Genomic DNA, 25,907 nt, shown 5'->3' with positions numbered 1-25,907 from the left:
AGGTGTCCCAGGAGAGGACCGGTGGTCCCTGCAGCAACATAGCCTATGGCACAGAGGACCCAAACTCACATTTATCGAAAAGCATTCATGCCTATCCTTGGAATGTCTCCAAAGATGCGTGTGTCTGCCTCATGTGACAATCCTCTCCTGCTGTGCCGTAAGCACCTCACGCACCTGAGCTGCTCTGCCACTTCGCTGCTCCCAGGGCTCAGACAGGGGACAGCATCATCTGGCAGCACTGCCATGTCCAGGGTGACCCCTGGATTTCTCTCTCCTCTCTCCACATCTGTTTGCTCCTCTCTTTCTGGCTCTTTCCTTCCCCCGGAAGAAATACACGATGTGGAGTCAGAGGTGGAAGGCACATCCTAGCATAGCTACTAACGTGGGGTGGCACCTTGCATAAGTTTCTAACATCTGTGAGCCACAGTCTCTGCATTGGCAAAGCTCCCTGCAGCATTGCTGAGATAGAAAGAGAATGTGAAAAATATAGCCAAGCACAGTGCGGACGCGTAGAAGGTATTGATGAAAGTTAATTTCTTCCTGTTCTGTCTGTAACAGAGACAGATGGAGCCACCAAATACCCCATTTCCTTCCCTACATTTCCTTGACTTCTTAGAGTTGACCAGGGTCACACGACTGGTTTGGACTAGTGAATCCTAAGACGCGGAGGCAGTGAAAAGTCCACAGGCAACGTCCCAGGCATCCCACCGCTGCAAGATGGCACAACTTCTGTCACCCAGAGCCCTAAGGAAGCTGCGATGCTCATCCCCCACTGACCACACTGGACATGTAGCATGAGCAGGAAGGGAACTTCTGTTGGCTTAACTTACTAAAATCTTGGGGCTGTTCGTTACCAAAGTGTGACCTCATCCTTCCTGACTATTACAAAGTCCGACATTATGGGGTTATTATAGGGTTGACACGAGATGATATATATAAATGTAACTAGCATAATTTGGGAATCCTAATTTTTATTTAATTTTAATTGCCTTTTTGCTACCTCCTTCTCAGGATAAATTTGGCACAACTAAATATCATCACTTATATAGGGAGCAAATTAGTTATTTTATTTTCAAAGGCCTCCAGCCAACAAGCTACATAAAAATATCAATAAAAAGGAAAAAAGTACATTTGATATCAGTGTAATAATCATCATTATTGTTAGCATGTACTGAGCACTTCCATGTGGCTAGATTGTTTACTTAAATCCTTACCTAATCCTGATAACTCTTTGTAGAAGGAACATTATTCCCACCTTATAAATGAAGAAATTGAGGCTCTAGTAGGTTTAGTAGATACCTCTGATTCTATCTAACAGGATGGTGGGTAAGAAAATCAGAAAACCCTCCTGCTACCAACACTTTGAAATGCTGGATAAAACATAGAAAAATTGGCCAGGCCTGGTGGCTTATGTGTATAATCCTAGCACTCTGGGAGGCTGAGGTGGGAGGAACACTTGAGGTCAGGAGTTCAAGACCAGCCTGAGCAAGAGCGAGACCCTGTCTCTACTAAAAATAGAAAAGATTAACCAGGCATGGTGGCACGTGCCTGTAGTCCCAACTACCTGGGAGGCTGAGGCAGGAGGATCGCTTGAGCCCAGGAGTTTGAGGTTGCTGTGAGCTATGTTGACACCACGGCACTCTAGCCCCAGGCAACAGAGCAAGATTCTGTCTCAAAAAAAAGAATACATACATATATATAATTGTTATAAATGCATAACTGAGTTCCCAAGGAAGAAAAGAAGTGCTTACAAAAATAAAGAGGAAACTGAAGATAGAGAAGCTGCTATATGAACAGACGCTATAACTGAACTTGGGTGGGGGGAGTGGTTATCATCACAGTAACCCAGCTGCTTCTACAGCTGTTTTTACACCCATGTGTTTGGACAGACTATGAAATGGGAAGGCAGCATTCTCTATGAAAGATTTGCTAGAAAACTCTCTGCCAACCATCACAGGGAGGGAATAATGCAGCTTCTCCTTTTTGCCTATATTTAGACAGAAATCCTCCCCTGATACATCCAAACCTCAAGCCTGTACCTTGTTTGGAGCTGGGGTGTGAATTAATATTAGAAATCCACTAGCATCTATCCAGAAACCCACAAACCAAGAAATTAACATAGCCGGGCGCGGTGGCTCACGCCTGTAATCCCAGCACTTTGGGAGGCTGAGGCGGGCGGATCGCTCGAGGTCAGGAGTTCGAAACCACCCTGAGCAAGAGTGAGACCCCGTCTCTACTATAAAAATAGAAAGAAATTAATTGGCCATCTGATATATATAGAAAAAATTAGCCGGGCATGGTGGCGCATGCCTGTAGTCCCAGCTACTGGGGAGGCTGAGGCAGGAGGATTGCTTGAGCCCAGGAGTTTGAGGTTGCTGTGAGCAAGGCTGACGCCACGGCACTCACTCTAGCCTGGGCAATTAAGCGAGACTCTGTCTCAAAAAAAAAAAAAAAAAAAAAAGAAATTAACATAAAAACCAATTCCTGCCCAGTGATATTCTGGAACATCTTGTAAAACTTTGTGGAAGAATACTTCAATACTCCAGGCTGCTTGTTTTCTCACAGGACAAGAAGCTGTGACAAAAATGAGCTCACCATAAAACAATTACAAGACAAATAAGAAAACAAGCTACCATAAGTGAGAGAGCAAATAAAACAATTGGGAAGATTAAAGCCCCAACAACATGAGAAAATAGAATTTCAATATGAAAGAAGTATGAAATATATATAAAACAAGGATGTTTTAAAATATCAAAGAGCTAAAAGCAGTTGAAAATAGGATAAAGATGAAAAAAGAACTAAATATAACATAGAAATTAAAAATATCATTAAAAATTAAATGGACGGGTGAAAAGGCATACTGGACACTGCTGAGGAGATTAATAAAATGAAAGCTAGATCTGAGAACATTGCCAAAAATACAAGAGTGAAACCTAAAGAAATAGAAAGCATGAGTGGTTTAGAGACTCAGAGGATAGAATGGGAGTTCTGTCTGTCTAAAAGTAGCTCCAGAAGCAAAGAATAGAGAAAGTGATAAAGAGGAAAAACAGATAATGGCTCAGTGGTTTCTGGAAATGATTTAAAATACATGGATGCTCATATATCAAGGATTCAAGGAGTATGAGTACCAAACAGATAGATACATTGATCATTATCTAGACAAATCATAGTGAATCTGCAGAACACCAAAGACAAAGACAAAATCAACCAATCAACCAAAGAAAAAGGATGAATTATCTTCAAAGGCATCTTCAGTAGACCTTTAAACAGCAACAATAGCAGCCAGAAGATAATAGTATATCTCCAAAGTGCAGAAGAAAAATAACTGTCGACCTAGAATTTTATACCCAACTAAATTATCATTTAAGAATAATGCCTATGCCAAGGATATATGCAGGAAAAAAATAAAAAATAAAATTAAAAAGAAGAGTCAATGACTAAATACAATAATTTTTGAAAAAATAAAAACTGAGAGAAGCTAAAACTTAGATATATTAGGAAAATACAAATTTTTAAATGATATACAATTTCTCACCCATTAGTATGCAAAAATTAATAAGTCTGGTAACACTATTGGCTAGGCTGTGGAGTAATGGGGAACTTTTGTACACTGCTAGTGAAGTGGAAATTGGAACACTGAATTTGGAAAGCAACTGATAATATCTAGATAAGTTAAAAGTAAATCTAGATAAAAGTAATATCTAGATAAGTTAAAAGTTAAAAGTAAACCTTTTCTGTCTGGGCAAGACTTTGCTCATACACACATACTTGTAATTACAAAAAAGTAGAAGCAATATGTCTTTCAGTAGGGGAATGATAAATAAACTGTAGTATATCCATGCACTGGAATACTATAAAGCAGTTAAAATCAATGAACCAGAGGTAAAAAGTGTCAATATAGATCGATCTCACAAATAAGTGAAAAAGCAAGCCGAAAAATGATTAGTTCAGCAGAATATCATTATGCAAATTTAGAAACACACAATCATATATTTTGTTGATAGGTATAAATATATATGTATGAAAAGTACAGAAATTTGGGAATGACATGCATTACCTTGAGATCAGTGTTGTCTGGGAAGGGAAAAGAGAAAAGGCATGAAGGACATATGCCTTTAGCTATACCTGCCTTCAGCCCTATCTGTAACATTTTATTTCTTTAAAATACACTGCTCTGGCATATTTCAAAATGGGAAGTTAAAAAGAAAACACTGAAGCAAATATGACATAATGCTAACAACTGTTAAATTCCAGTGGTAGGTATATACATATTTTATGGGGTGTTTTATGTACTTTTGGTTAATTTGAAATATTTCTTAGGTAAATTTTAGAAATTAAGAGTTTAATTAAGAGTTTAACTTTGCCATGAGGATGGTAAGAGTCACACTACGGGTTACTGAGCCCAGTTGCCCTGTGTTGTGACCGAACCTTCAAAGGGACATTCCATCTTGCTCTGCTCATTCCTTTTTGGCACAGATGGCAGCTACACACTTACCATCATGCTTGCCTGAACGCCTGTCCTGAACCCTCACCTGATCACGCCCCTTTTGTCCAATCATACTTCTCCACGACTGTCCACTTCTTCATCAGACTTAGCATAAAACACACAGGTTTGTTTCCCTGTTTCTTTGGGTCTGAAAGCTCCAGTGTCATTTAAAACTTATGTAAATAAATTTGTATGCTTCTCTCTTATTAATCTGTCTTGTGTTATAGGGGCCTCCACTGTGCACCTAGCAATGAGTGATAAAAGAAATCGTTTCTCCCCCACGCCATCACGCCCAGGGCTTCCCACACAGCCGAGCCCTGGGCAGCCCCAGCCACGGTGCCACCACGTACTGTGATCATGCATTCATTCCTGTCCTCCTCAGAGAAGAGGGTGCCCCCAAAAGTGAGCTCTGGCTTCTGGTCTAAGATCAATCACATACTACCCTGTAGCCTTAACCACCTGCCCTCACCTTTCCCATCTGTAAAATGGGCACACAGTGACACCTGCCTGCTCCATGGGGTTACTGGGAAGGTAAAAGAAAATAATACTGTCAGGTCAAGGCTTGTGCCAGGCACTGGACCCATTGCCCGGGTGCCCACCAGGTGCTTGGCACTGAGCTGGGCACCTTCTAGAAGCCTCTAGACCTAGACCTCCTTCCACTCTTGTAGGGTAAGCACCATTTTCTTATGTCGTTCATGGAGAAAGTGAAGCTCTGGGGAACAAGACAGCTTGTCCAAAACTTCATAGCTAAGAGGGGCCAGATTTAACCGCAGGTCTGGAGGCTCCAAGCCTAATTCTTTTTCTCCCTTGGGTGGGATCCTCACAGACAAAAAGCAATAGAGAAAGATCCAACTCTCGGGCAGCTCACAGACTAGTTGGGAAGATAAACACGTAGGCAAGTGAGAGAAAAAGAAAATGAAAACTCCAAGCTGGTGAGAGAAGTGCTGAATGAGAGGCCCAGGCAATAAATAACTGTTCAAAGGCAGAGTGAGGCCCAGGGATTCTGGAACATTCCAACTGCACGTCGGGAAAAGCAGGCAATGCTTGGCCATAAAGAACATTTAGGAGGTTCTTGTGGGGACCGGGGACCCCGAGCCAAGTGCACTCCCTCCGCAGATCCGGAGGGTCCCCCGGGGCCCTGCAACACTTCAGCTGGAAGGAGTGAGGGTTTGAGCCACAGATTCCAGTGTTTATGGGCTCCTAAGAACATGTGGGCACTTCATAAATGCGATTTGATAGTGGAACAGTTGGCTGAAGGAAGGGCTGTCCTCATCCCAGCTGCCCCTTGCTCTCCCAGGGGGCATTTTCCTGAGGCGGGGGGACACGACCTGGGCCCCACAGTCCACATGTACCAGGATGGCAGAGCGCCACGTCCTCAGCACACACAGCGTCCTGTGGGTGGCACTGAGACACCGGCCTGGGATTGCACGGGTCCCCCCACGCCGCAGTGAAGCCATGGTCATTGCTGGACTTCGGCCACCCTACTCAAATCTCAGCCATTGCTCAACAACGTGCATGATCCGAGCAGAGCCCCTGTGCTTGTTCACATGGGGGCAGACCCTGGTTATGCCACGTGGGGGCTGGCACCATGGAACGTCACGATCCAACACGATCCAGGGTGACCCTATCTGGAACCTAAGTCTCAGGTGGGCGTCTTCAGCACACTCAGTAGCATCCAACCCCAGTTCAAGGAACTTTGTATCTGAGATAAATATATATATTTGGTCTTTGTCCTCAGTTCCTGGCACAGAGCTCCTAAAACCCTTGAACTTCCCTGGGTGATAGGAGTATCTTTTGTTATTCCTAACAAGCCCCATTCCCCTGCAACCACACCTGAGTTTATGCTAGTGAGGTGACTCTGGGTGGGCCCCTAGACAGCCTCAGGACAGCAGCTGGTCACCAGAGGAACCAACCACGTGATTAGGGAGTACGAACTTTCAGCCCCACCCCGCCTTCCATCCTCCGCCTATCCATAGGGCCTATCCCACCCTTTCCATAGGGATGTCCCTCTGTCGAATACTTCGAATAAAACAGTAATTAGCCATAAGCACAGTGGCTTCCTGAGTTCTGGGAGTCATTCTAAGAGGGAAAGTCGTAGAAATCCCTGAGTTTGTAGTTGGCCAGGCAGAAGTGCAGGGGGCCTGGGTACCCTGCTTGTGGCTAGCATCTGAAATAGGGGCGGAGTTATGAGACTGAGCCCTTAACCTGCAGGGTCTGCCCTAATGCTGGGTAGTGAGTGTCAGAATTGAATAGAATTGTTGGTCACCTCAGGGAATCCAGGAATGGTTGTTGGAACAATGTATTTGGTGTCAGGAAAAAGCACAACAGTATCCACTTCCTTTTCCACAAAGAAATCTCCTAAATTGCTACCAGCAGAGCTTTCAGCCCTTTTCAGCAGAGACCCCCGGAGACCCCAGAATTTCCAGGACAGCCCCCTGGCATCTGCAAGGCACTGCACAGGCTACCAAGCCCTTCCCCCGCCTCGCCACGCCACCAAGAGCCCCAGGAGGCAGGTCTTGAACTCAGAAAGGCATTCCTTCTGCCCAGCGTGCGTGTCTACTGCTTCGCTCTGCCAGGTGATAGAGGATCAAGGGATGGAAACATGTGTGCTGGAAGATTCTCTCTCCCACGCCCATTTTACAGACGGGGAAACTGAGGCCCTGCGAGGCTGTGATTTGCCCTAGGTCCACTTGGCGCAGCAGGGCGGAGCTCCAGCTGCAGGTCTGTGGGAAGCAGCTCTGGGCACTGCCCCCTTGGGAAGAGGCGCTGGCTGAGACCCTCTGAGTGCCCAGCTCAGGCTCAGCCCCAAGGCGGTGGCTGCTCCCCTACAGATGGCCCCAAAGGAAGTGAGCGCGTCTCTTCCCTCCGCAGTCTTCCCTAGCACATGTTCAAGACACAGAAATCTCTCGTTAAAGTGTTACAGTTTAACCACCGAACATGCCACTTTGCCATAATTTATACCTGACCTGCAGCTAGACATGGCATCACGGGAAGGTGGGCCTGCGATGAGCAGAGCTCGGCGTGGCCGCAGCCGCCTTGCCCAGCGGGCGCAGCTGACGAGGCCGGCTTCCGTGGCTTCTGGTACCCAGGGAATCTGTACTCAGACCCCCACCTCGCAAAAGAGAGCAGAGACTGAATCAATCTCTCTCACTCACACCCCAGGACCTAACCATGGCGTTAGAGTCCATTTTGGTCCTAAGCATGTATATTCTAAGGGGAAAACACAAAAATCAGTCAGCAAGCATGCCTAGCACTGGGCAAGCTGAGAGAATAACAAAAGTAACAAGAGCCATTTATTAAGGACCTACTACGTGCCACAGACAGGTACTTGTTATTCGCCTCGTTTAACGTACAACATAATTAACAATTCTGTAAGACAGGTATTGCTGTGCCTATTTTACAGGTGAGGAAACTGAGGTTCAGACAGGAAGTGAGCATGTGGAGCCAGGATTTGAACCCTGGGGCTGGGGCTGTGGGAGCCTGTGGCCTTTCCACCGCCCAAGTGGGTGAGGGGTACAGATCGCTCGGCAGGGACAGACTGGGAGTGACAAGCCAGGCCCACAGGCGCTGCTGGGGAGCCCTTGGGGGGATGCTGAGCGAGCCCCAGCGCCAGTCAGCCAGCGAGGCCCTGCGATGGGAAGGGGAGGTGGGCAGGTGCTTCCTTGCTCCTGGCTGGGCGGAAAGCCACTGCCGCTGCCAAGCCGGGTGCCCTTGCCTCTGCCCGAGCCAGCCGAGCTGACACTCTCTGGCTGACTCACTGTTGCACTCTGCGGGGACAAGCGAGGGCCCCTTGGAAGGTGAGACGCTCTTCTGCATTCTGTGTGCAAAACTGTCACACTGTGTTCATAGGTTTCTGGTTACATGGGCAGGGGCCTGATGTCTTATATCACCCCCACGCTGGGCTGAGAGCACTTTCCCATGTCATCCCGTACGGGAGTGTAAGAGGGAAACCCGGCTGGCCACTGGGCAGCAGAGCCCTCTCCTGGCCCCCGGCCCAGAGGCTGCTGTTAAAATGGTGCAGAGAGAATGCTCCGGGCTCCCAGTGGACCCCAAGCTGGTCTTGGCCAGTCGTGCAGCATTAGGAAGAAAAAGTTTTAGGGCTGGGTGAGGTGGCTCGTGCCTATAATCTCAGTACTTTGGGAGGCTGAGGAAGGAGGATCACTTGAGGCCAGGAGTTCAAGACCAGCCTTGCAACATAGTGAGACACCATCTCTACACAAAATTTAAAAATTAGCTGAGCATAGTACTATGTGCCTGTAGTCCCAGCTACTCAGGAGGCTGAGGCAGGAGGACCACTTACATTCAGGAGTTCGAGGCTGCAGTGAGCTGTGATGCCACCACTGCACTCTAGACTGGGCAACAGAGTGAGACCCTGTCTCAAAAAAAAAGTTTTTAAATGGCGTACATTGCCCAGAAGGCAAACTGGGCATGGACTGAAGCCCCCTCCACCCAGGCACGGGTGGTCTACCCTGCCACAGTCCCCAGGGGCAGGAGAATCAATCAAGGCAGCAAATGTGGAGGCTGCAGTAACCTGTCTGTTCTGAAAATGTTTAGGGAAAAAGTTTGCTCAGCAAGAGAAGAGACAGAGACGCCCTATAATGGGGAACCGCAGATACGCAGCGCCTCAGCTGTCCAGGCCCAGGCCGAGTGGGGGACACACAGCCTTCCCCGAGAGTCCCTCCTGTGAGGGAGGACTCGAGGATCCATCTTCACAACGCCCTTGTGAAACAGCAGCTGGGGTGTTTTACAGGCACCACAGCGAAATCCTGAGGCTCTAGCAACTTCCTAAGAGTAACCTGATGCTGAAAGGGCGCGGGGAGGCTGGATGTGAGCTCCGTTCTGCACACCCACTAGACCACAGTGCTGCGACCTGCTGTGTGGAGAGAGACACAGGTTCAGTGTCGGCGTCTCCCAACCTGGAGCTGGAACATTCGGCTTGATCAAGCATCAGCCGATGCCCTCATGGGGGATGTTGTGCCACCCACAGCGCCGCTTTAGGACCACACGTGCACACACACGTGCACAGACACATGCACACACACATACACAGGCACACACGTGTGCACACACACATACACATACCACATTGCCCCCTCCCTCAGTCTGCATCCTGGGGACCCCAGCATGCACGGTTCTCTGGCCTCCCCACTTTCCCCACCCACGTGTCTTTGGCCTCATGAACTGACGTGGCCTTCTCAGGCCACGTTGAGTCAGTGTCGGGGGACCTTTCCTCAAGGACAGAAGGTGGGTTGGCAACTGTTTTTTAAATTAAGAAAGCAAAACACTCTAGGGCTTTCTCTTCAGAGCCCCAGAAAGGCCAGGTTGGCCCAGAGGGCAGGGCTACAGTAACACTTCTCACACCCTGTCCTGGACCCATGTCACCAACCTGGGCCACCTGTGCAAAGTCCTCACCCAAGAGGTTGTTAAACACACAGGTAGCTGGGCCAGCCCCCTGAGGGTCTTACTCCAGACCTGGGGAGCACCTGAGGCACCCCCATGTTTAACCTGTCTCCTGGGTGGTTTTAAGCCTCAGGTAGCCAAGGAACCAGCCCCACTATCCAAGCCTCAGGTGGGCACTGCCAGCACTCTACCTAAAAACAAGCATCCCATAAAGCCCAAATGGCCTCAAATGTCCAACCCAGAGCTGCCCGCTACAATTGAGTGACATCATCGAATGAAATATTCACTCTTGGAAGACTCTGTGCTATTTCTCTCTTTTTAAATAAGGATCAGAGCCACTGATGGCAGTCGGCAGTGTTTGCCCCCAGTGTTGTTCCAAAGTCCTTTATGCATGTCCTCTTGGGTGATCCTCCAAAGGTCACCCAAAGGTGAGGCAGTAAGTTGGGTGGAGGCCTGGCCTCAAAGGTTGGAGAAGAGCATGGAAGCAAGGAAACTGAGGCAGGGAAAGTGGGCAGTTCTTCCAAGAAGCCTGGCTGAGAAACGAAGCCAGAGGCAGGCAGTGGTGGCAGGGTGACACAGACTCTGTGAGACTGAGCAGCTTGGGCAGGTGACAGATGCTTGAGTATCCTCAGGTGTTCATGGGAAGAAACCAGTGGGAAGAAAAGTAGGATCTACAAAAGACAGGGGCTTCCCAGTGGAGTCCTGAGAAAGTGAGCCGAACTGGACCCAGAAGGCCAGGCCTGGAGCCAGAGGAGGACCCCCAGGTCCCTACCTCCTGCGGGTCCCATAGCACCTCAACCCTACCCTCGGCAAAGCCTTTATTTTACAACACAGGGATTCTCTGCTCACTCCTCTGGCCCCCACACACCCCAGCTTGGAGTTCCTGAGCTCCCCTTTTCATCAGTGTGATCCAAGCACCCTGCACACTGCCTGGAACTCCCTAGGTACTTGGTTCATTTCAATAAATGGCCCCGGCTTTAGTGACAGCCATGATGGGCAAGTCTCAAAGACTGAGAATCATTTCCCTAAAATGATGAACTCTGCAGACTGACCGGGAGGCTGCAGCCTTCCCCCCAGGAGAACCCCTTTCTGTCTTTGAACTCTCAGCCATTCAAAACACAAACACGCTCATACACAGCGCCGGAGTCGGGGCGAATGTCAGCATCGTCTTGGACTCAAATCAGTCAGCTCCACGCTTGGATGCACTAGCTAAGCCACTTTGCCCCACGCCTGCCCTTGCCCATATGGGGGCCTAGGGGATTCATTTCCTGTCCTGCCTGGCTTTGTTTTGAGCTGGAAAAAAAGAAAAAAGAGGGAAAATCCTCTACTCCAGTTAAACTTATCACCTCCTGATGGTTGAGTTCATCAACGTTGTTTGTGGCATATTTCCACCACACCAAGGCACAATGAGATACAGACTCTAAAACCCTAAGAACAAGGCTATGTTAGGTTTTGCAGGAAGAAGACAGCCCAAAGTCCAGCTTCCCTGTCCCTCGTGCTGGGACAACTTTAGATAGGATTTCCCAAGACCTCAAGGGTCCCAGGTGGTTTAGGAGCACCTAACTGGGATCAAAAAGACCCAGGTTTTCCATTGGCTGGATGACTTGGCCAAATCTCTCCTTTCCTCTGAACCTCGGTTTCTGCATCTATAAAATGGAAATATATAATAACAAACTGAAAGCTCTTTCTAAACGGTAAAGTACCATTTCAGAGGTGAAGAATACTGACACGATGCCATGATGTTGATAAGGGTGATGATGCCCCCTCTGCTGCCAGCCAGACTGAACTCACTGGAGGTCTACACACTGGTGGAATATACTCTTAAGATAAAGTCCAGTGGCACAGGAATGGTGCATTGTCCCAGGCTTAGTGCTGACTCCTTCAATCAACACTGGCAGAAGTCATGTTCCAGGTGCAGTCAACAGCCTTTACTGTGCCTTAACTGTCAGGCACAGTACCAGGCACCACAAAAGGAAATAGTTGACAACACCCTCTCTATCTTCTGGAACTTCAAATTCAGCAGTACTGTAATGAGGCCACTTTTCTGGGGACAAATTTGGCAATAGGATTCAAAAGCCTTCATGCAGTGTATGCCTTTTGACACAACAACTCTGCATAGGAATTTATTCTAAGGAAATTATCAAAGCTGTAGGCAGAGGTTTAGCTAACAAGATGTTCACAGAGTTCTAGCTCCAGTTATGATGGAGTAGCTTATAACAGCCTAACTCTACTTTAAATTAAAAAATCATAAGCTCTAGATAAAATATTTTTATCAAATAAAAACAACTATTTGAAGGCACCAGAAAGAAACAAAAAAGCTGGCAGATCCTGAAGGGAATTCAAACCTTAAAAAAAAGAGAACAGCACCAGGTGAATTCCACATGACATGGCCTCTTCCCTGAGGAGCCAGCTCAGCTCAGGCAAACAAGGGTGACCAGAACTGAAGTCGAAAACCATAGTCATCTGGCTTAAGGTGGCAAGAGGATCTGGAAACTGAAGGGAAGAAATCTAATAAGGAGAGAAGACACACAGAGCTGAGAGCCCTCAACTCTGTGTCCAAAACTGCCCTGAAATCTTTGGTCCACCCCTGAACTGTGCATGTGCAGGGGGGATTCCAGTGAGCTCAGCAGAAAACAATGAGAAGCTTCTGCCCAGAAAGGGAAACACAGAATTTGAGTCCCTCCAAGTTAGGGAGCTTATTTAACTGCTATGACTTGTCTTTGAAACCACACAAATGCTATGCCTTAGGAGTAAAAACTGTATCCCAGGTCTAAGGGATTTACATACCCATCCAAATAAGGTATAAAACCTGAGCCTTCACAAATGTATGGTAACAACTGCTTACTAGAACAAAAAGCAACACTTCTAGGAAACCAGAATCTCTCCAACATTTCATTTAAAGTGTCTGCTACATAAGCAAAAATTACTAACAAAGAAAAAAAGAGATAAAGAGACAAAGAAAGAAAGTAAGAAAGAAGCAACTATGCTCCAAGTCAAGAGAAAACTGTGGGTACAAATAATCCCCAGGATGACTCAGATATTGGAAATAGAAGATAAGAACTGAAGAGCAGCTATTATATAAAAGTTCTAACATATAAAATAAGTTATGGTCATAATGAATGAACAGGTGGGGAAATCTTATCAGGGAAATATTTAAAAATTCACAAATGAAAATCCTAGAACTGAAAAGTACAATATCTGAAATAAAAATGTCACTGGATGAGGTTAACAGAAGGTTGTAGATGTTGGAGAGTCAATGAACTTGAAGACAGATTCATAGAAATTATCCAATCTGAAGAACATAGGAAAAACAAACAAACAGAGCCCCACTAGCAATATCAAGCAATCTTTGCAGTGTGCAAATGGAATTTCGGGAGAATATAAAAGAGAATAGGTCAGAAACAATGTTTGAAGAAATAATGAATGAAATTTTCCTAATCTAGTAAAACAAAAACAAAACATTGACTTATAGATCCAGGATGCTCAAAGAACCCGAAGCAGAATTAAGAAAATTCCACCTGGTAACATCATAGTCAAACTGCTGAAAGGAAAGAAAAGAAAAATCCTGAAAGCAATCAAAGAGAAAAAGGCAAACATAGAGGAGAAACAATATGAAAACAGCAGACTTCTCACTGGGAACGATGGATGCCAAAAGACAAGGGAATAACAAATCTGTTTAAAGTGTTGAAAGAAAAAAAAAATATCAATCCAGAATTATGACTGCAAGGAAAATATTATTCAAAATTTAATGAAAATAGAATATTAGTGAGGATGTAGATAAATTGAAACCTCATACATTCCCACCAGCAGGTGGGAATATATAAAATGGTGCAGCGCTATGCAAACATTTTTACAGTTCCCCAAAAAGTTAAACATAGAATTACCATATGACCCAGCAATTCTAATTCTAGGCATATACACAAAACAATTGAAAGCAGGTGTTCAAACAAAAACTTGTACACGAATGTTCCACAGCAACACTATTCACAATGGCCAAAAGGTGGAAATAACCCAAATGTCCATCAACTGACAAATGGATAAACAAAATGTAACATGTCCATGTGATGGAATATTAATCATTATTCAGCTACAGGCTACAACATGGATGAACCTTCAAAATATTATGCTAACTAAAAGAAGCCACACATAGAAGGCTATGTATTGTATAATTCCATTTATATGAAATACCCAGAACAGGCAAATCAACAGAGACAGAAAGCAGATTAGTGGTTGCCAGAGGCTGGAAGAAAGGGTTTGGGGGAGTGACTGCTAATGGGTACAGAGTTTCGGTTTGGGGTGATGAAAAAGTTCTGGAACTGGCTAGTGGTGATGGTTGCAAAACACTGTGAATATGCTTAATATCTCCGAATTACATACTTTAAAATGGTTAAAATGATAAATTTTATGTTCTGTATATTTTATCACAGTAAATAAAATAAATAAATAAAAATTAAGGTAAAATAGAGACTAAAAAAAATTTTGTTTGAGCTGAGAGAATGTATTGCAAACAGACCTGCTCTACAAAAAATGCTAAAAGAACTTCTTGGGTCTTGGGTAAAAGGATACCAGATGGAGGCTCAGAGCTCCAGGAAGAAATAAAGATCATGGAAATGATAACTATGGGATAAAATAGAAGACTTTTTTTTTTTTACTCTCTTCACTCCTTAAAAGACAACCTATTCAATGCAAAGTTATAATACTGAATTGTGAAGTTTAGAACATATTTGGATTTCAAATACGTGACCACAATAACATGAAAGAATGGTGGGAGTGGACGGGTCAAATGGTACTGTTGGAAGTTTCTTCCATTTTACATGGACGAGTCCCATATTGACTCTAAGTTTATTATGATAAGTTAAGGATACATACTATAATCCCTGGAATAACTACTAAGAAGTAACACAAGGAAGTATGATGAAAAATCCAATAAATGAAAATATGCAATTTCTGCTTCTAGTCATGTTAGACAAACTCATACTGAACTTGACCTTCCACCATAAACAACCAGAAAATTGGACAAAATTAAGGAAACAAATATTCATAGACATTGGACAAAAGGCAATATGGAACAATACAGATCCCCGAGAGAAGGGAAACAAACAGGGTGACTCCCAGAGGCACATTCTAGATGAGCACATGGAGGGGAGACTAAGTAGAACCTGGCAACATCTCTGAATTGAAGGAGAGAAATCGAAGTTAAGGGAGGCTGAGACAAATTTGGTGGACAGAGTAGCAGAGAGAACTATATAGAAAAGGAGCTCCAGAAATATGCATGTGGTCAAAACCTATTGAACAGATGGGGATACATTATATGCATGTAAGTTATATGTACATAAGAAGATGTGTGTAAATTATTCCTCAATAAAAAGTCAATGTCAAATACATAAATAATTCTTAAGAAATGGAAATATGTATAGCCCATCTATTGAAGAAAATAAATTTGTTATCAAAAACTTCCCCACAAAGAAAAGTACAGGACCAGATGGCTTCATTGTGGATTCTATAAAACATTTAAGGAAAAAGTAATAACAGCTTTATCCAAAAAATGCTTTCAGAAAATAAAGAAGGAGGGGATGTTTTCCAATTCCTTTTATGAGGCCAGTATAAGTCTCATAACCAAAAACTGACACAGATATGGCAAGGAAAGAAAATCATGGATAAATACAATTCAAAATTCAAGTTGAGGCCAGGCGAGGTGGCTCATACCTGTAATCCCAGCACTCTGGGAGGATGAGGCGGGAGGATTGCTCAAGGTCAGGAGTTTGAAACCAGCCTGAGCAAGAGCGAGATTCCATCTCTACTAAAAAGAGAAAGAAATTAATTGGCCAACTAAAAATATATAGAAAAAATTAGCCGGGCATGGTGGCACACACCTTAGCCCCAGCTACTCAGGAGGCTGAGGCAGGAGGATCGCTTGAGCCCGGGAGTTTGAGGTTGCTGTGAGCTAGGCTGACACCATGGCACTCTAGCTCAGGTGACAGAACAAGACTGTTGTCTCAAAAAAAAAATTCATATTGAAATTTAATCCCCAATCTGGCAGTATTAAGAGGTGTGGTCTTTAGAAGGCTCTGCCCTCATGAATGAGATTAGGTGCCCTTATAAAGGGGATTGATGGAGGGAGTTTACTCCCTTTCACCCCTTCTGTCTTTCTGTCCTGTGAGGACACAGTGTTCCTCCACTCTGGAGGATACAGCATTCATGGCACCATCTTAGAAGCAGAGACTAAGCCCTCACCAGACACTGAATCCAGCAACACCTTGATTTTGGACTTACCAGCCTCTAGAACTATGAGAAATACATTTCTGGTCTTTATAAATTATCCAATCTCAGGTATTTTGCCATAGTAGCACAAACAGATTAAGATACATATCAAATACAGAAATATTTAAAAAACAATAATACATCTAAATGAATTTTATCCAATAATAATAAGGTTATTCCCAGGAATGAAAAGTTAGTTTAATATTCCAAAATCAATGTAATTTGCCACATTAAGATAGGAAAAGATTAGGAAGACTTATAATCACCTTAATATAGATACAAAAAAAAAGCATTTGACAAGACTGAGCACTTAATCATGATGAAAATTCTCAACATATGTAGGAAAAAATATCCTCATCTGATAAATGGCACCTAGGAAAAATCTACTGCTAACAACATAGTTAATAGTGAAATACTGAGACATCCTCCCTAAGACCAGAAATAAGACAAGCATGTCTGCTCTGGCCACTTCTATTAAACATTTTATTAAAAGTTCTAGCCAGTCCAATAAGGCAAGAAAAAGAAATGAAAGGCATAAAAATTAGAAAGGAAGAAGCAGAAATGGCCCTATTCTCAGAGAACCTGATAGTTTACATAGAAAAACCAAAGGAATCAACAAATTATTAGCTACTAGCAACAAGCTACTAGCACTAATGAGTGAACTTAGCATGGTCTCTTGATATAAGGTCAATATTTTAAAATTTAAGTATCTTTCTATATACTAGCAGCAGAAAAATTCAGAAAATGAAATTTTAAAAAACAATCTTTCTCTCTCTCTTTTTTTTTTTTTGAGACAGAGTCTTGCTCTGTCACCTGGGTAGAGTGCAGTGCCATCAGCCTAGCTCACTACAACCTCAAACTCCTGGGCTCAAGTGATCCTCTTGCCTCAGCCTCCCAAGTATCTGGGACTACAGATTGTGCCACGACACCTGGCTAATTTTTCTATTTTTAGCGGAGATGGGGTCTCGCTCTTGCTCTTGCTCAGGCTGGTCTCAAACTCTTGAGTTCAAGCAATCCTCCCACCTCTGCCTCCCAGAGTGCTAGGATTACAGATGTGGGCCACCACACCTGGCCAGCAATCTCATTTTTTAAAAAGCACCAAATATATAAGATACTTAGAAATAAATTTAAGAAAAGACAAGCAAGCCCTCTACTCTGAAAACTACAAAACAGAGCTAAGAAAAATGAGCAGACCTAAATAAATGGAGAGCTATACTATGTTCATGAATCAGAAGACACATTATTAAGATAGCCATTCTCCTCAAGTTGGTTTATAAATTTATCACAACCACAATCCCAACATACACTTTTTATAGACATTGGTAAGTTGATTTTGAAATTTATATAAAAATGCAAAGGAGTTAGAGTGGTCAAAATAGTCTTAACAAAGAAGAAATTACAATTATATACCATTCCATATCCAATAGCTAAAATTAAAAAGACTACCACCACTGAATGTTGGCAATGTGGAGCAATTAGAACAGACTTTGCTTGTGAGAATGAAAAATGTTAAAAACTCTTTAGAGAACCATTTGACTATTTCTTATAAAATTAAACAACCCAATTAAAAATGGCAAAAAAGTCTTGAGCAGACACTTTACAAAAGAAGATATAAGAATAGCTGGTAAGCATATCAGATGGGCATACAAAAAAAATGCTCAACATCATTAGTCATCAAGGAAGTGCAAATTAAAATCACAATGAGAGACCATTTCACACCCACTAGATGGGATAAAATTAAAAAGACTGGCAATACCAATGTTGGCATGGATATAGAGCAATTGGAACATATTTTACTGGTAGGAGTGTAAAATGGAAAAATCATTTTGGAAAACAATTTGATTCTTATAAAGTTAAGCGTACATCACGACCTAGCAAAATGGTGGTTATTCACACAATGGAATAATACCCAGTAACCAAAACAAATAAACTACAGACATGTGTGTAAACCATGGATAAATCTCAAAGACATTATGTTAAGTAAAACAAACCATATACAAAAGATTAGATGTTTACAGTAATGTTATTGAAAAATTGGAAGCAAGTTGTATATCTTGTAGTAGGGGTTTAGTTAATAAAGTGTGTGTGTGCCCAAATTCCACAACAACTCAAAATGATATTATAGAAGGCGACTGACAAGGAGAGATGTTCGCGGTAACTTATTCGAGAAAGAAAGTTACCAAATGGCATGCACAGTACATTTGACATGCAAGCACAGGGAAAGGTCTGGAAGCTTTTCACCAAGGTGAGACTTGAGCTTACCTCGAGAGGTGTAATTGTGGGTGTTTCCCTCCACTCTTTCTACACTGAACATGTACTCACTTTTATAGTGAGAAAAAATCATTTTTAGGTATATAGAGATAGATGCACAGATGTAGTTGATTCTGGTTACTGACAATAGTTATGCTCTACAAAGTCACCATGAACACTGCATTAGCAAACACTCAGCGTTTGCTTCTAGGGAAAATACAGGTTTAGGGTCCTACAAGCCTCTAATCACATTTTCATCAACCAACCAATACATGGTCTTGCTTTATGTGTGTTTCTGCTTAAAGACACCTTTAAAAATATCTATTGTTGATTCTATTAACATTGAACTCACAGCCAACAGCACTACAACTCATGGCCGAACAAAGTTTCTAACACATATATTTTCTCTGTGAGGCACATCATGGCCTTCTTGCCCTTAGGGACATTAGACACAGTTCAGCACTATGCTTGGGGGACATTTTAAACAACAGAGTCACCAACTAAAAAGCACAAAAATGTGACACCAACCAGACCAAGAAGAGGACACTTGTTTGCAGTTTGAGAGCTGAAACAAGGAGGCAGAGGGTCACCTTGTCTGACCTCAGCTGGGAACACGTGCGTCGGGTGACTCAAAAGGTTTTGCTGCTCTGCCCACATCCTCGAATGACCGCTGTGAGCACTGATTTTGTGGTTACACATCACTTTTAGTGGGTAGGCAAATTCACAAACACAAAATCTGCAAATAATTAAAATCCACTGTATATAGACATATATATGAAGCAAAGTATTGCCCAGCCTTAGACATGCACTCCTGGGGCGTCCAGGGAGGGGAACCTCCTCTGAACCAAAACAAAACCCATTAAGCAGCACGTCACTGGCCTGCGGTGCTTGGGGGGGGGGGGAAGAAGCAAAGGGGAATTAATGGTGCAGGACCCACCACAACCATCTTAGGAATGTGCCTAAAGTCATGGGCATGGCCTTGATTTAGCCCGCTGTCTTTATTGGTTTATATTTGGGAATGTAAAATCTTTACAAGGGTTTTCAGGAGCCAGTCCCAAACTCAGCCCAGGCTCACACTCCCAGGAATCCCTCCACTGCCAAGCCCCCCACCCCAGGGCTTCCAGGACCCTCATGCTCACAGCTGGGAAGGGCCACTCAACCCTGACGCCCACTGAAAGAGGCCAGCCTCATCCCGCATCCCGAGGTGGACGTGCATCCTAAGCAAGGTGGGGAGCCCAGAAGGTTCTTCCACCGGAGGGAGGGGTTTTGGCAGAGGCTCTGAGGCTGACAGCACCTTCAGAGGTGCCAGCAACTCTTCGTAATTAGTCCAGAAACCCCAGATGTGCCTGGTGAGTACAGTCGCTGCATAACGACATTAGGTCAACGACAGACTATGTATGCGACAGTGGTCCCATAAGATTATAATACTGTATTTTTACTGTACTTCTATGTTTGGATATGTTTAGATACACAGATACTTACCATTGGGTTCCAGCTGCCTCCAGGGTTCAGTACAGTAACGTGCTGTTCAGGTTCGTAGTCTGGGAGCAACAGGCTAGACCGTATCGCCCAGGTATGTAGCAGGCTGCGCCATCTAGGCTTGTGTAAGTACACTCGGACGTTTCCAAGGTGACGAAATCGCCTACTGATGCATGTCGCAGAACGTATCCCCATCGTTATGCGACACAAGACTATATATTGATAATCAATATTGATGTGGCCTGATCAGAGCGTCTTTGTTTACAAGGGAGCCTTGGGCCACACCCTGCAGTCTATGCTAATGATGTGATTTCGGGTGGGATTTGTGGGCCACATTGGACAGTTCATGCTAACGATACAGTTCATGGGGGAGTCCTTGGGCCACATGGTACGGGCTCAACGTCCAGAAGAGCTAGGAGCTGAGGTCAGCACTGCAGGCTGCCACCATGCCTGTGCCACCAAGCCCCAGTAGACGCTCTGGCTCGGGTGAGCGTCCCTGGCTGGCAATGCTCTGTGTGTACTGTCACATGTCACTGTCAGGAAAGTAACACTGCCCAAGACTCCACTGGCAGGGGACAAATGGAAGTTCCATGTCTGGAGCCCCCTGGACTCTGCCCATGTGTCTACTCCCTTGGCTGATTTAATCTTTTGCCATAATAACCCACAACTATGACAGTCATGGTTTTCAGTGTGTTCTCTGAGTCCTTCTAGCAGGTTATCAGACCTTAGGGTGACCTTGGGGACCCCAATCTACAAATACGTGTGTGCACATGTATGTGTGTGTAGACACACACATATCCATTTCTCTAATCCTCTGGTTCACTCCTTCAGGGAGTTACATAAAACATGTAAATAAAACAGTGCTCACTATCTAGCTGCATAACAATTATGCCCTAAACATTTTGAGACCCACACTTCATTTCATAGTATTCATTTATTCAACAAAGAGACCACGAAGAGAGATGAAAAATATATATGCTCAAACTTGAGGACAGGAGACAGGGCCCCTATTCGGGCTGGCCTCAGTTACTCTTACAAGAATGGGACAGTCCTGCAGGGCCGCAAGTGGCTGCTGATGGCAGCAAGAGGAACACATGCGATCACAGCCAGCTGAGCTCGGGGCTAAGAGAAGGGCCTGGAAGCCTTGGTAATGCTGAGAGGAGGCTTCTGGAAGCAAGGCCTGGAAGGTAAGCCCACCCAGGACTTCAACTCGTTGCCCATTTTACTGATCATTGAAAGGGGCTCAGGCAGTGACTTGGGCTAGTGACAAACCAGCTTCACCCTAGTTTGGCCAGTCCAGAGCATTTGGTTCAGAGGTGGTTGGGAAACAAAGAAGTTCAAGCTATGAGCACATGTGGCAGAAAGGAGACCTGCTTGCAGGAGGAGGGGAGAGGAGGGAGAGATGCCCAGCAATGCGGCAGCCACCTGGGCCAGCACCCCGTCCCCCTGCGCCCTGCGCCCTGGCAGACTTACCCTCATCACAGTTGCTCCCGGTGAAGCCAGGGCAGCACCTCCACTCCAGCGCCGTCACCGTGCGGTAGGACACTCTGTAGGTGGGTCTGATCAGAGTCCTGTAACTAACACAAGGACAGCTTCAGCGGGGCATGAGCTCCTGCCACCCACCTGCCCCCAGACCCCACTCCTGCAAAGACGGCCCAGCCTGTGTGCCCACCCAGGGCTCTGGAAGGCCCCCGGGCAGTGGAGCCCATGGTCCACCTCTGTGTCAGCTGCAATCTAAAGCCCCTTACAGCTCTGTCTTTCTAGAACTCTCCTACTCATGGCCACTGCTTGGGAAAATGTCGTGCACGCTGACCAAGATAATGAACAAAGAAAACAAAAATATTATCAGAACTTTCACAATTTTCAACCACCCTCTATCCACTAAGTCCAGTCTTTTTCCCAGTCATTATTTCTTTTGGTTGATTCATCCACAAACACTTATCAAGCACCCACTGCGTGCTATATACTGTGGTCATAGGTTGATAAAACTGAGTTCCCATTCTCGGGCGAGTGAGACACTTCAGTGAAAACTTGGAATACTGTAGGGGACTCATGCAGGAATAAAAGAGTTCCCATGAAATGCCGTGGATCCCGGGGTAAAGCTTCGCACTCCTGCAGTTTTGATATTTTTCTTACAAATAAGTTGGATACTATTTTGTCACATTCCAAGAATAGTGAACATGAAACGTGTTACCAAATTTCACAAGGGGGATACATTCAGCTTTTATTATTTGCTTTATGGGCATCATTATAACTTTGCTGCTTGATCGAGTTTGCACAGTATCCCCTTGAAGACAAAAACTACATGACTTCACAGAGTTTAAATCTGCTGACGTCGAGCAACTTCATCGGTGAATGGAAAAATTATGAATTAATTGGTAGCAGCAGGCGTGACGTCGGGAGATGTACCGTTGACAGGAAAACACACGAGTCATGAATTGCATTTCAGAAATATGGCTTGAAATCTGAAAAATCCTGTTACACTAATTTATCTTTTTTAAGAAAAACCTCTCTCATGTTTCAAACATGCAGGCAAACGGGCTTGCCCCTGGAGACGTGGGGGCGGTGTGGTTGTGCACAGCTGGGGCAGGAGCCTTCGGGAGGAGCCAGTCGGCCGGGAGAGGTGCCCACAGCTACGGGCTGGGCACAGGCCCAGGCCTTTGGGAGCCCCTGGGGAGCCCTGGGCAGGTGGGGTGGGGGTGGGGGTAGCAGAGCAGCAGCGTCATGGCCACCTCTCCTCACCCAAGTGACCTGGTGAGACAGAGGGTGTGCTGATGAGTTGAGGTCCAAGGAGCACAAATGCACTGTCTATGTGATAAACACACGCTCACACCCACACACATGCACATGTTTACATGCACACTCGTGTGAACACACACGTGCACGCTCACCCTCTCTCACACTGACACACCTGCACAGACTCACTCACATGCTCCCACAAACTCATCCACGCTCACTCACACTGTCACGAACATACTCAACACTCACACACTCATGTACACACTCACGTGTTCTCTAAACACACACTAGTATCTTCACTATCTCACACTCACACACACACCTCTGCACACTCTCATTTGCTCTCACACACACTTATGTATGTACACACATTTTCACACACTTGCATAAGCACACACTCTCACACGCACACTCACAACACCTCAGTATTCACACACGCACACACTCACACTCACTGTCCTGTACACTGTCACACTCACATGCACGCCTCATTGCTGTGTCTCAGGATGCTAAAACAGGATGCAGCCAGCCAGTCTCAGCAGGGGTCCCCAAGACTGGGGACAAAGCCACAAAGCCACTGCCCAGAAGTGAGGAGCTGGAGGGGCTGGAGCAGCCAGGCAGGAAACGCCCCCTCCTGTGAAGGCTGTTCTGCCAGGCTCAGCCCTCTCCGCCCTCAGGGCATGAGAGAGACAGTGAAGAATGAATCCACGGGGGCTGGGGGGTGCAACACCTCAAGTGGGGAGTTTTTAGAGAATTCATTGACCCCACCCCGATACCTAGAAGGAGGGACTCAGATGCTCCCCCCTGTCCCAAGAGACCCTGGGGAGAACATGACACAGACCCCAGGAATTTGGAGTAGGGGTGGGAATCTGACTCCAGCTTGAAGGGGACAAGCAGCAGCAGAGTGGCAGTGTGTGTGTGTGTGTGTGTGTGTATTTGACGTTGGCCAGATATGGAACCCCAGCACGCCTGAAAGGAAGCCAGACTTGCAAGAGGGGCACCTGGATCGAGGTGACCCAGCAGCAAGGAGGATTCCTGGGAAAACCAAAGCTGAGGGCAAGGTCACGAGTGGGCCGCCAGAGGGGCCCTGCAAGGTGGGGACACCCAGGATGGGCATGCACGACGCCTGGCCCGAGAAGGGGCCAGCCATTCACAGGAGTGACATTCAGGGCCCCCTCGCCGGATGGCAACAGTATCGGCCAAGTAAGACTCTCCTGTCCCCTCCTGCCCTAGGGAGCCCCTAATCAGTATCTTCAAGTGAGAAATGACGACAAGAAAGAGAGAAGGGCCCCCAGCTCCTCTTGCTGCCACAGACCTCCCAGCCTGAAGCAGGTCGGCTGGGAGAGGGGAAGAACTTTAATTTAGACTCAAAATGGCAGTTGTAAAATTAATTCTTGAAATGAGATTGTTCTTTTGACTAAGAGAGACCAGAAAAACTGCAGAATTCATCCAGGGCACAGGCTCTGTGGCACGAGCCTGGTCTCTGGACCAACCTCTCTGAGCCCATTTCCTGTTCTGCATGATGATGTTACCATGGAGACCAGGATGCCAGGCGTGAGGCTCTGAGAGCAGAAAGGGACACATCGATGCCAGGTTTGCAAAATGCAGACCTGACCTCATTCTTCCTGGCCCACACCCTTCCGCCGTCCCCTCTGTCATCAGGAGAGAGTCCGAGCTGCTTAGCCACATGTGCTGGCTCTTCTGCAGCTGACACTGCCCCGTCCAGCCCCCTGTGCCACATTCTGCCCCTCACCCGCCAGCCCCGAGCCCTCCAGATGCACCAGGCATTCTCTATTCTGCCCGTGCCTGGAATGATGATGATGATAACAATACAAAACAATAGTAGATATAATAAATGCTTCAATTACACACTCACCATGTGCCAGACACTAGTGAGTGGTTTCTATATACTGACTCACGTCAACTGTGAGGTGATACCATTATTATTATTATCATCCCCAGTTTACAGATGAGGAAACTAAGGCACAAAGAGGTTAAGTAACTTTCTCAAAGTCACACTGCTAGAAGGTCACACTGGTAGAAGGAACTAGGATCCGAACCCAGGTAGAACTGGTTCCAGGGCCCAGTAACACTAGTTTGAGTCCATTTAGTATATTTTTCCTCCTAACATCTGCATGACAGTACTGATCTCGGGCCCCTGAACTGGAGGGAGAGCTCACCCCCGAGAGAGGCTCTCTTTCCAAGGGCCGAGGGGCTGGCCTTTGCCACCCTGGCACCAGAAGGCTGCAAAGCAACCAGATGGCCAAGGCCAGGCACGGGTTACTCCAGTAGGTGGCGCTGCTGCACCAGCCCACAGGGCCAAGGCTCAGCTCCATGAACCCCCTGAATGCCCCAGGCAGGTTCAGCATGCATGGCCCATCTGCCAGTCTTGGCAAGAACTTGAGGGAGCTTCACCTCCTACCTCCATGAAGAACTTCCAGCCCCTGCCGACAGGGTCCAGTTGACAAACTTTCTAAAAGGCAGATCCAATTTGGTGACTGCCCTCTCTCTAAATGTTCCATGGCTCCCATAGACTAAAGACCAAACCTTTCAGGTCAGCAAATAAGGCCTTTCCCACCTTTCCACGCTCACCGCCTTCTACCACCACTAGACAAGGCTCCTACCACTGCAGCACAACAGGCTGCCTGGGCACGTGAGGCTCTTGCTGTCTCCCAGCCTTTGCACACGCAGGCTGCTCTGCCTACGTGCCCTTCCTCCTTTACTCTGCCTGAGAAAAGTCCCTAAGAGCCTTCAGGGTGTGACTTACATGTCCCTCCTCTGTGAAGCACCGCTACCCTCAACCAGAGTCGGCAGGCTCCCGTGTCATCTTGTACAGAGCTTTGTGACGACCCAACAGTGCTCCGCACACTCAGGGGACACCAGAGTGAACACGGCAGGTGTGGACTCTGCTCTGCCAGGGCCGACGGCTAGTGGGGCCACCAGCACCAGTCCCACGGTCATAGGCGTGAACAGGTGCCGCCCACTGCGTCAGTGCTATAGGACAAAGGGCTGAATTCACTCCTCGCATTACGGTGGATTTTTTTCTTTGTCTTTTTTGTTATTACAATATAATTTACAGGCAGTAAAAAAGAGAAATCTAGTGTTTGGCTCAATAAACTTCTACTTATATGTGCACCAACGTTCCCGTCAAAAATCCCCTTGTGTCCCTTCTCAGTCAATTTCCTGGCCCCCAAAGGAAACCATTATGTTGACTGCTCTCACCATAGATTAGTAATAATATTGCATTATATAAATATACTATAATTTCCTCATTCTCCTGTTGATGGACATT

The 25,907-nt window shown here is 45.7% G+C and overlaps 1 protein-coding gene across 2 annotated transcripts in view; it reads right to left on the bottom strand.

The window, feature by feature from the left end:
- The window catches only part of COL26A1 (collagen type XXVI alpha 1 chain), a 136,798-nt gene that overhangs the window by 55,746 nt on the left and 55,145 nt on the right, over positions 1–25,907 (bottom strand). Inside the window, exon 3 of one of the 2 annotated variants that reach the window (XM_012759465.2) lies at positions 21,350–21,453. In XM_012759465.2, the coding sequence (XP_012614919.1) occupies positions 21,350–21,453 (104 nt within the window). The remainder of the gene's footprint in view (positions 1–21,349; positions 21,454–25,907) is intronic. The other variant, XM_012759466.2, reaches the window with a different exon arrangement.

The sequence above is a fragment of the Microcebus murinus genome, chromosome 19, assembly GCF_040939455.1.
Source record: "Microcebus murinus isolate Inina chromosome 19, M.murinus_Inina_mat1.0, whole genome shotgun sequence".
Lineage (NCBI taxonomy): Eukaryota > Metazoa > Chordata > Mammalia > Primates > Cheirogaleidae > Microcebus > Microcebus murinus.
The sequence above is the reverse complement of the archived record's forward strand: the minus strand, read 5'-3'. Positions and strand labels throughout refer to the sequence as shown.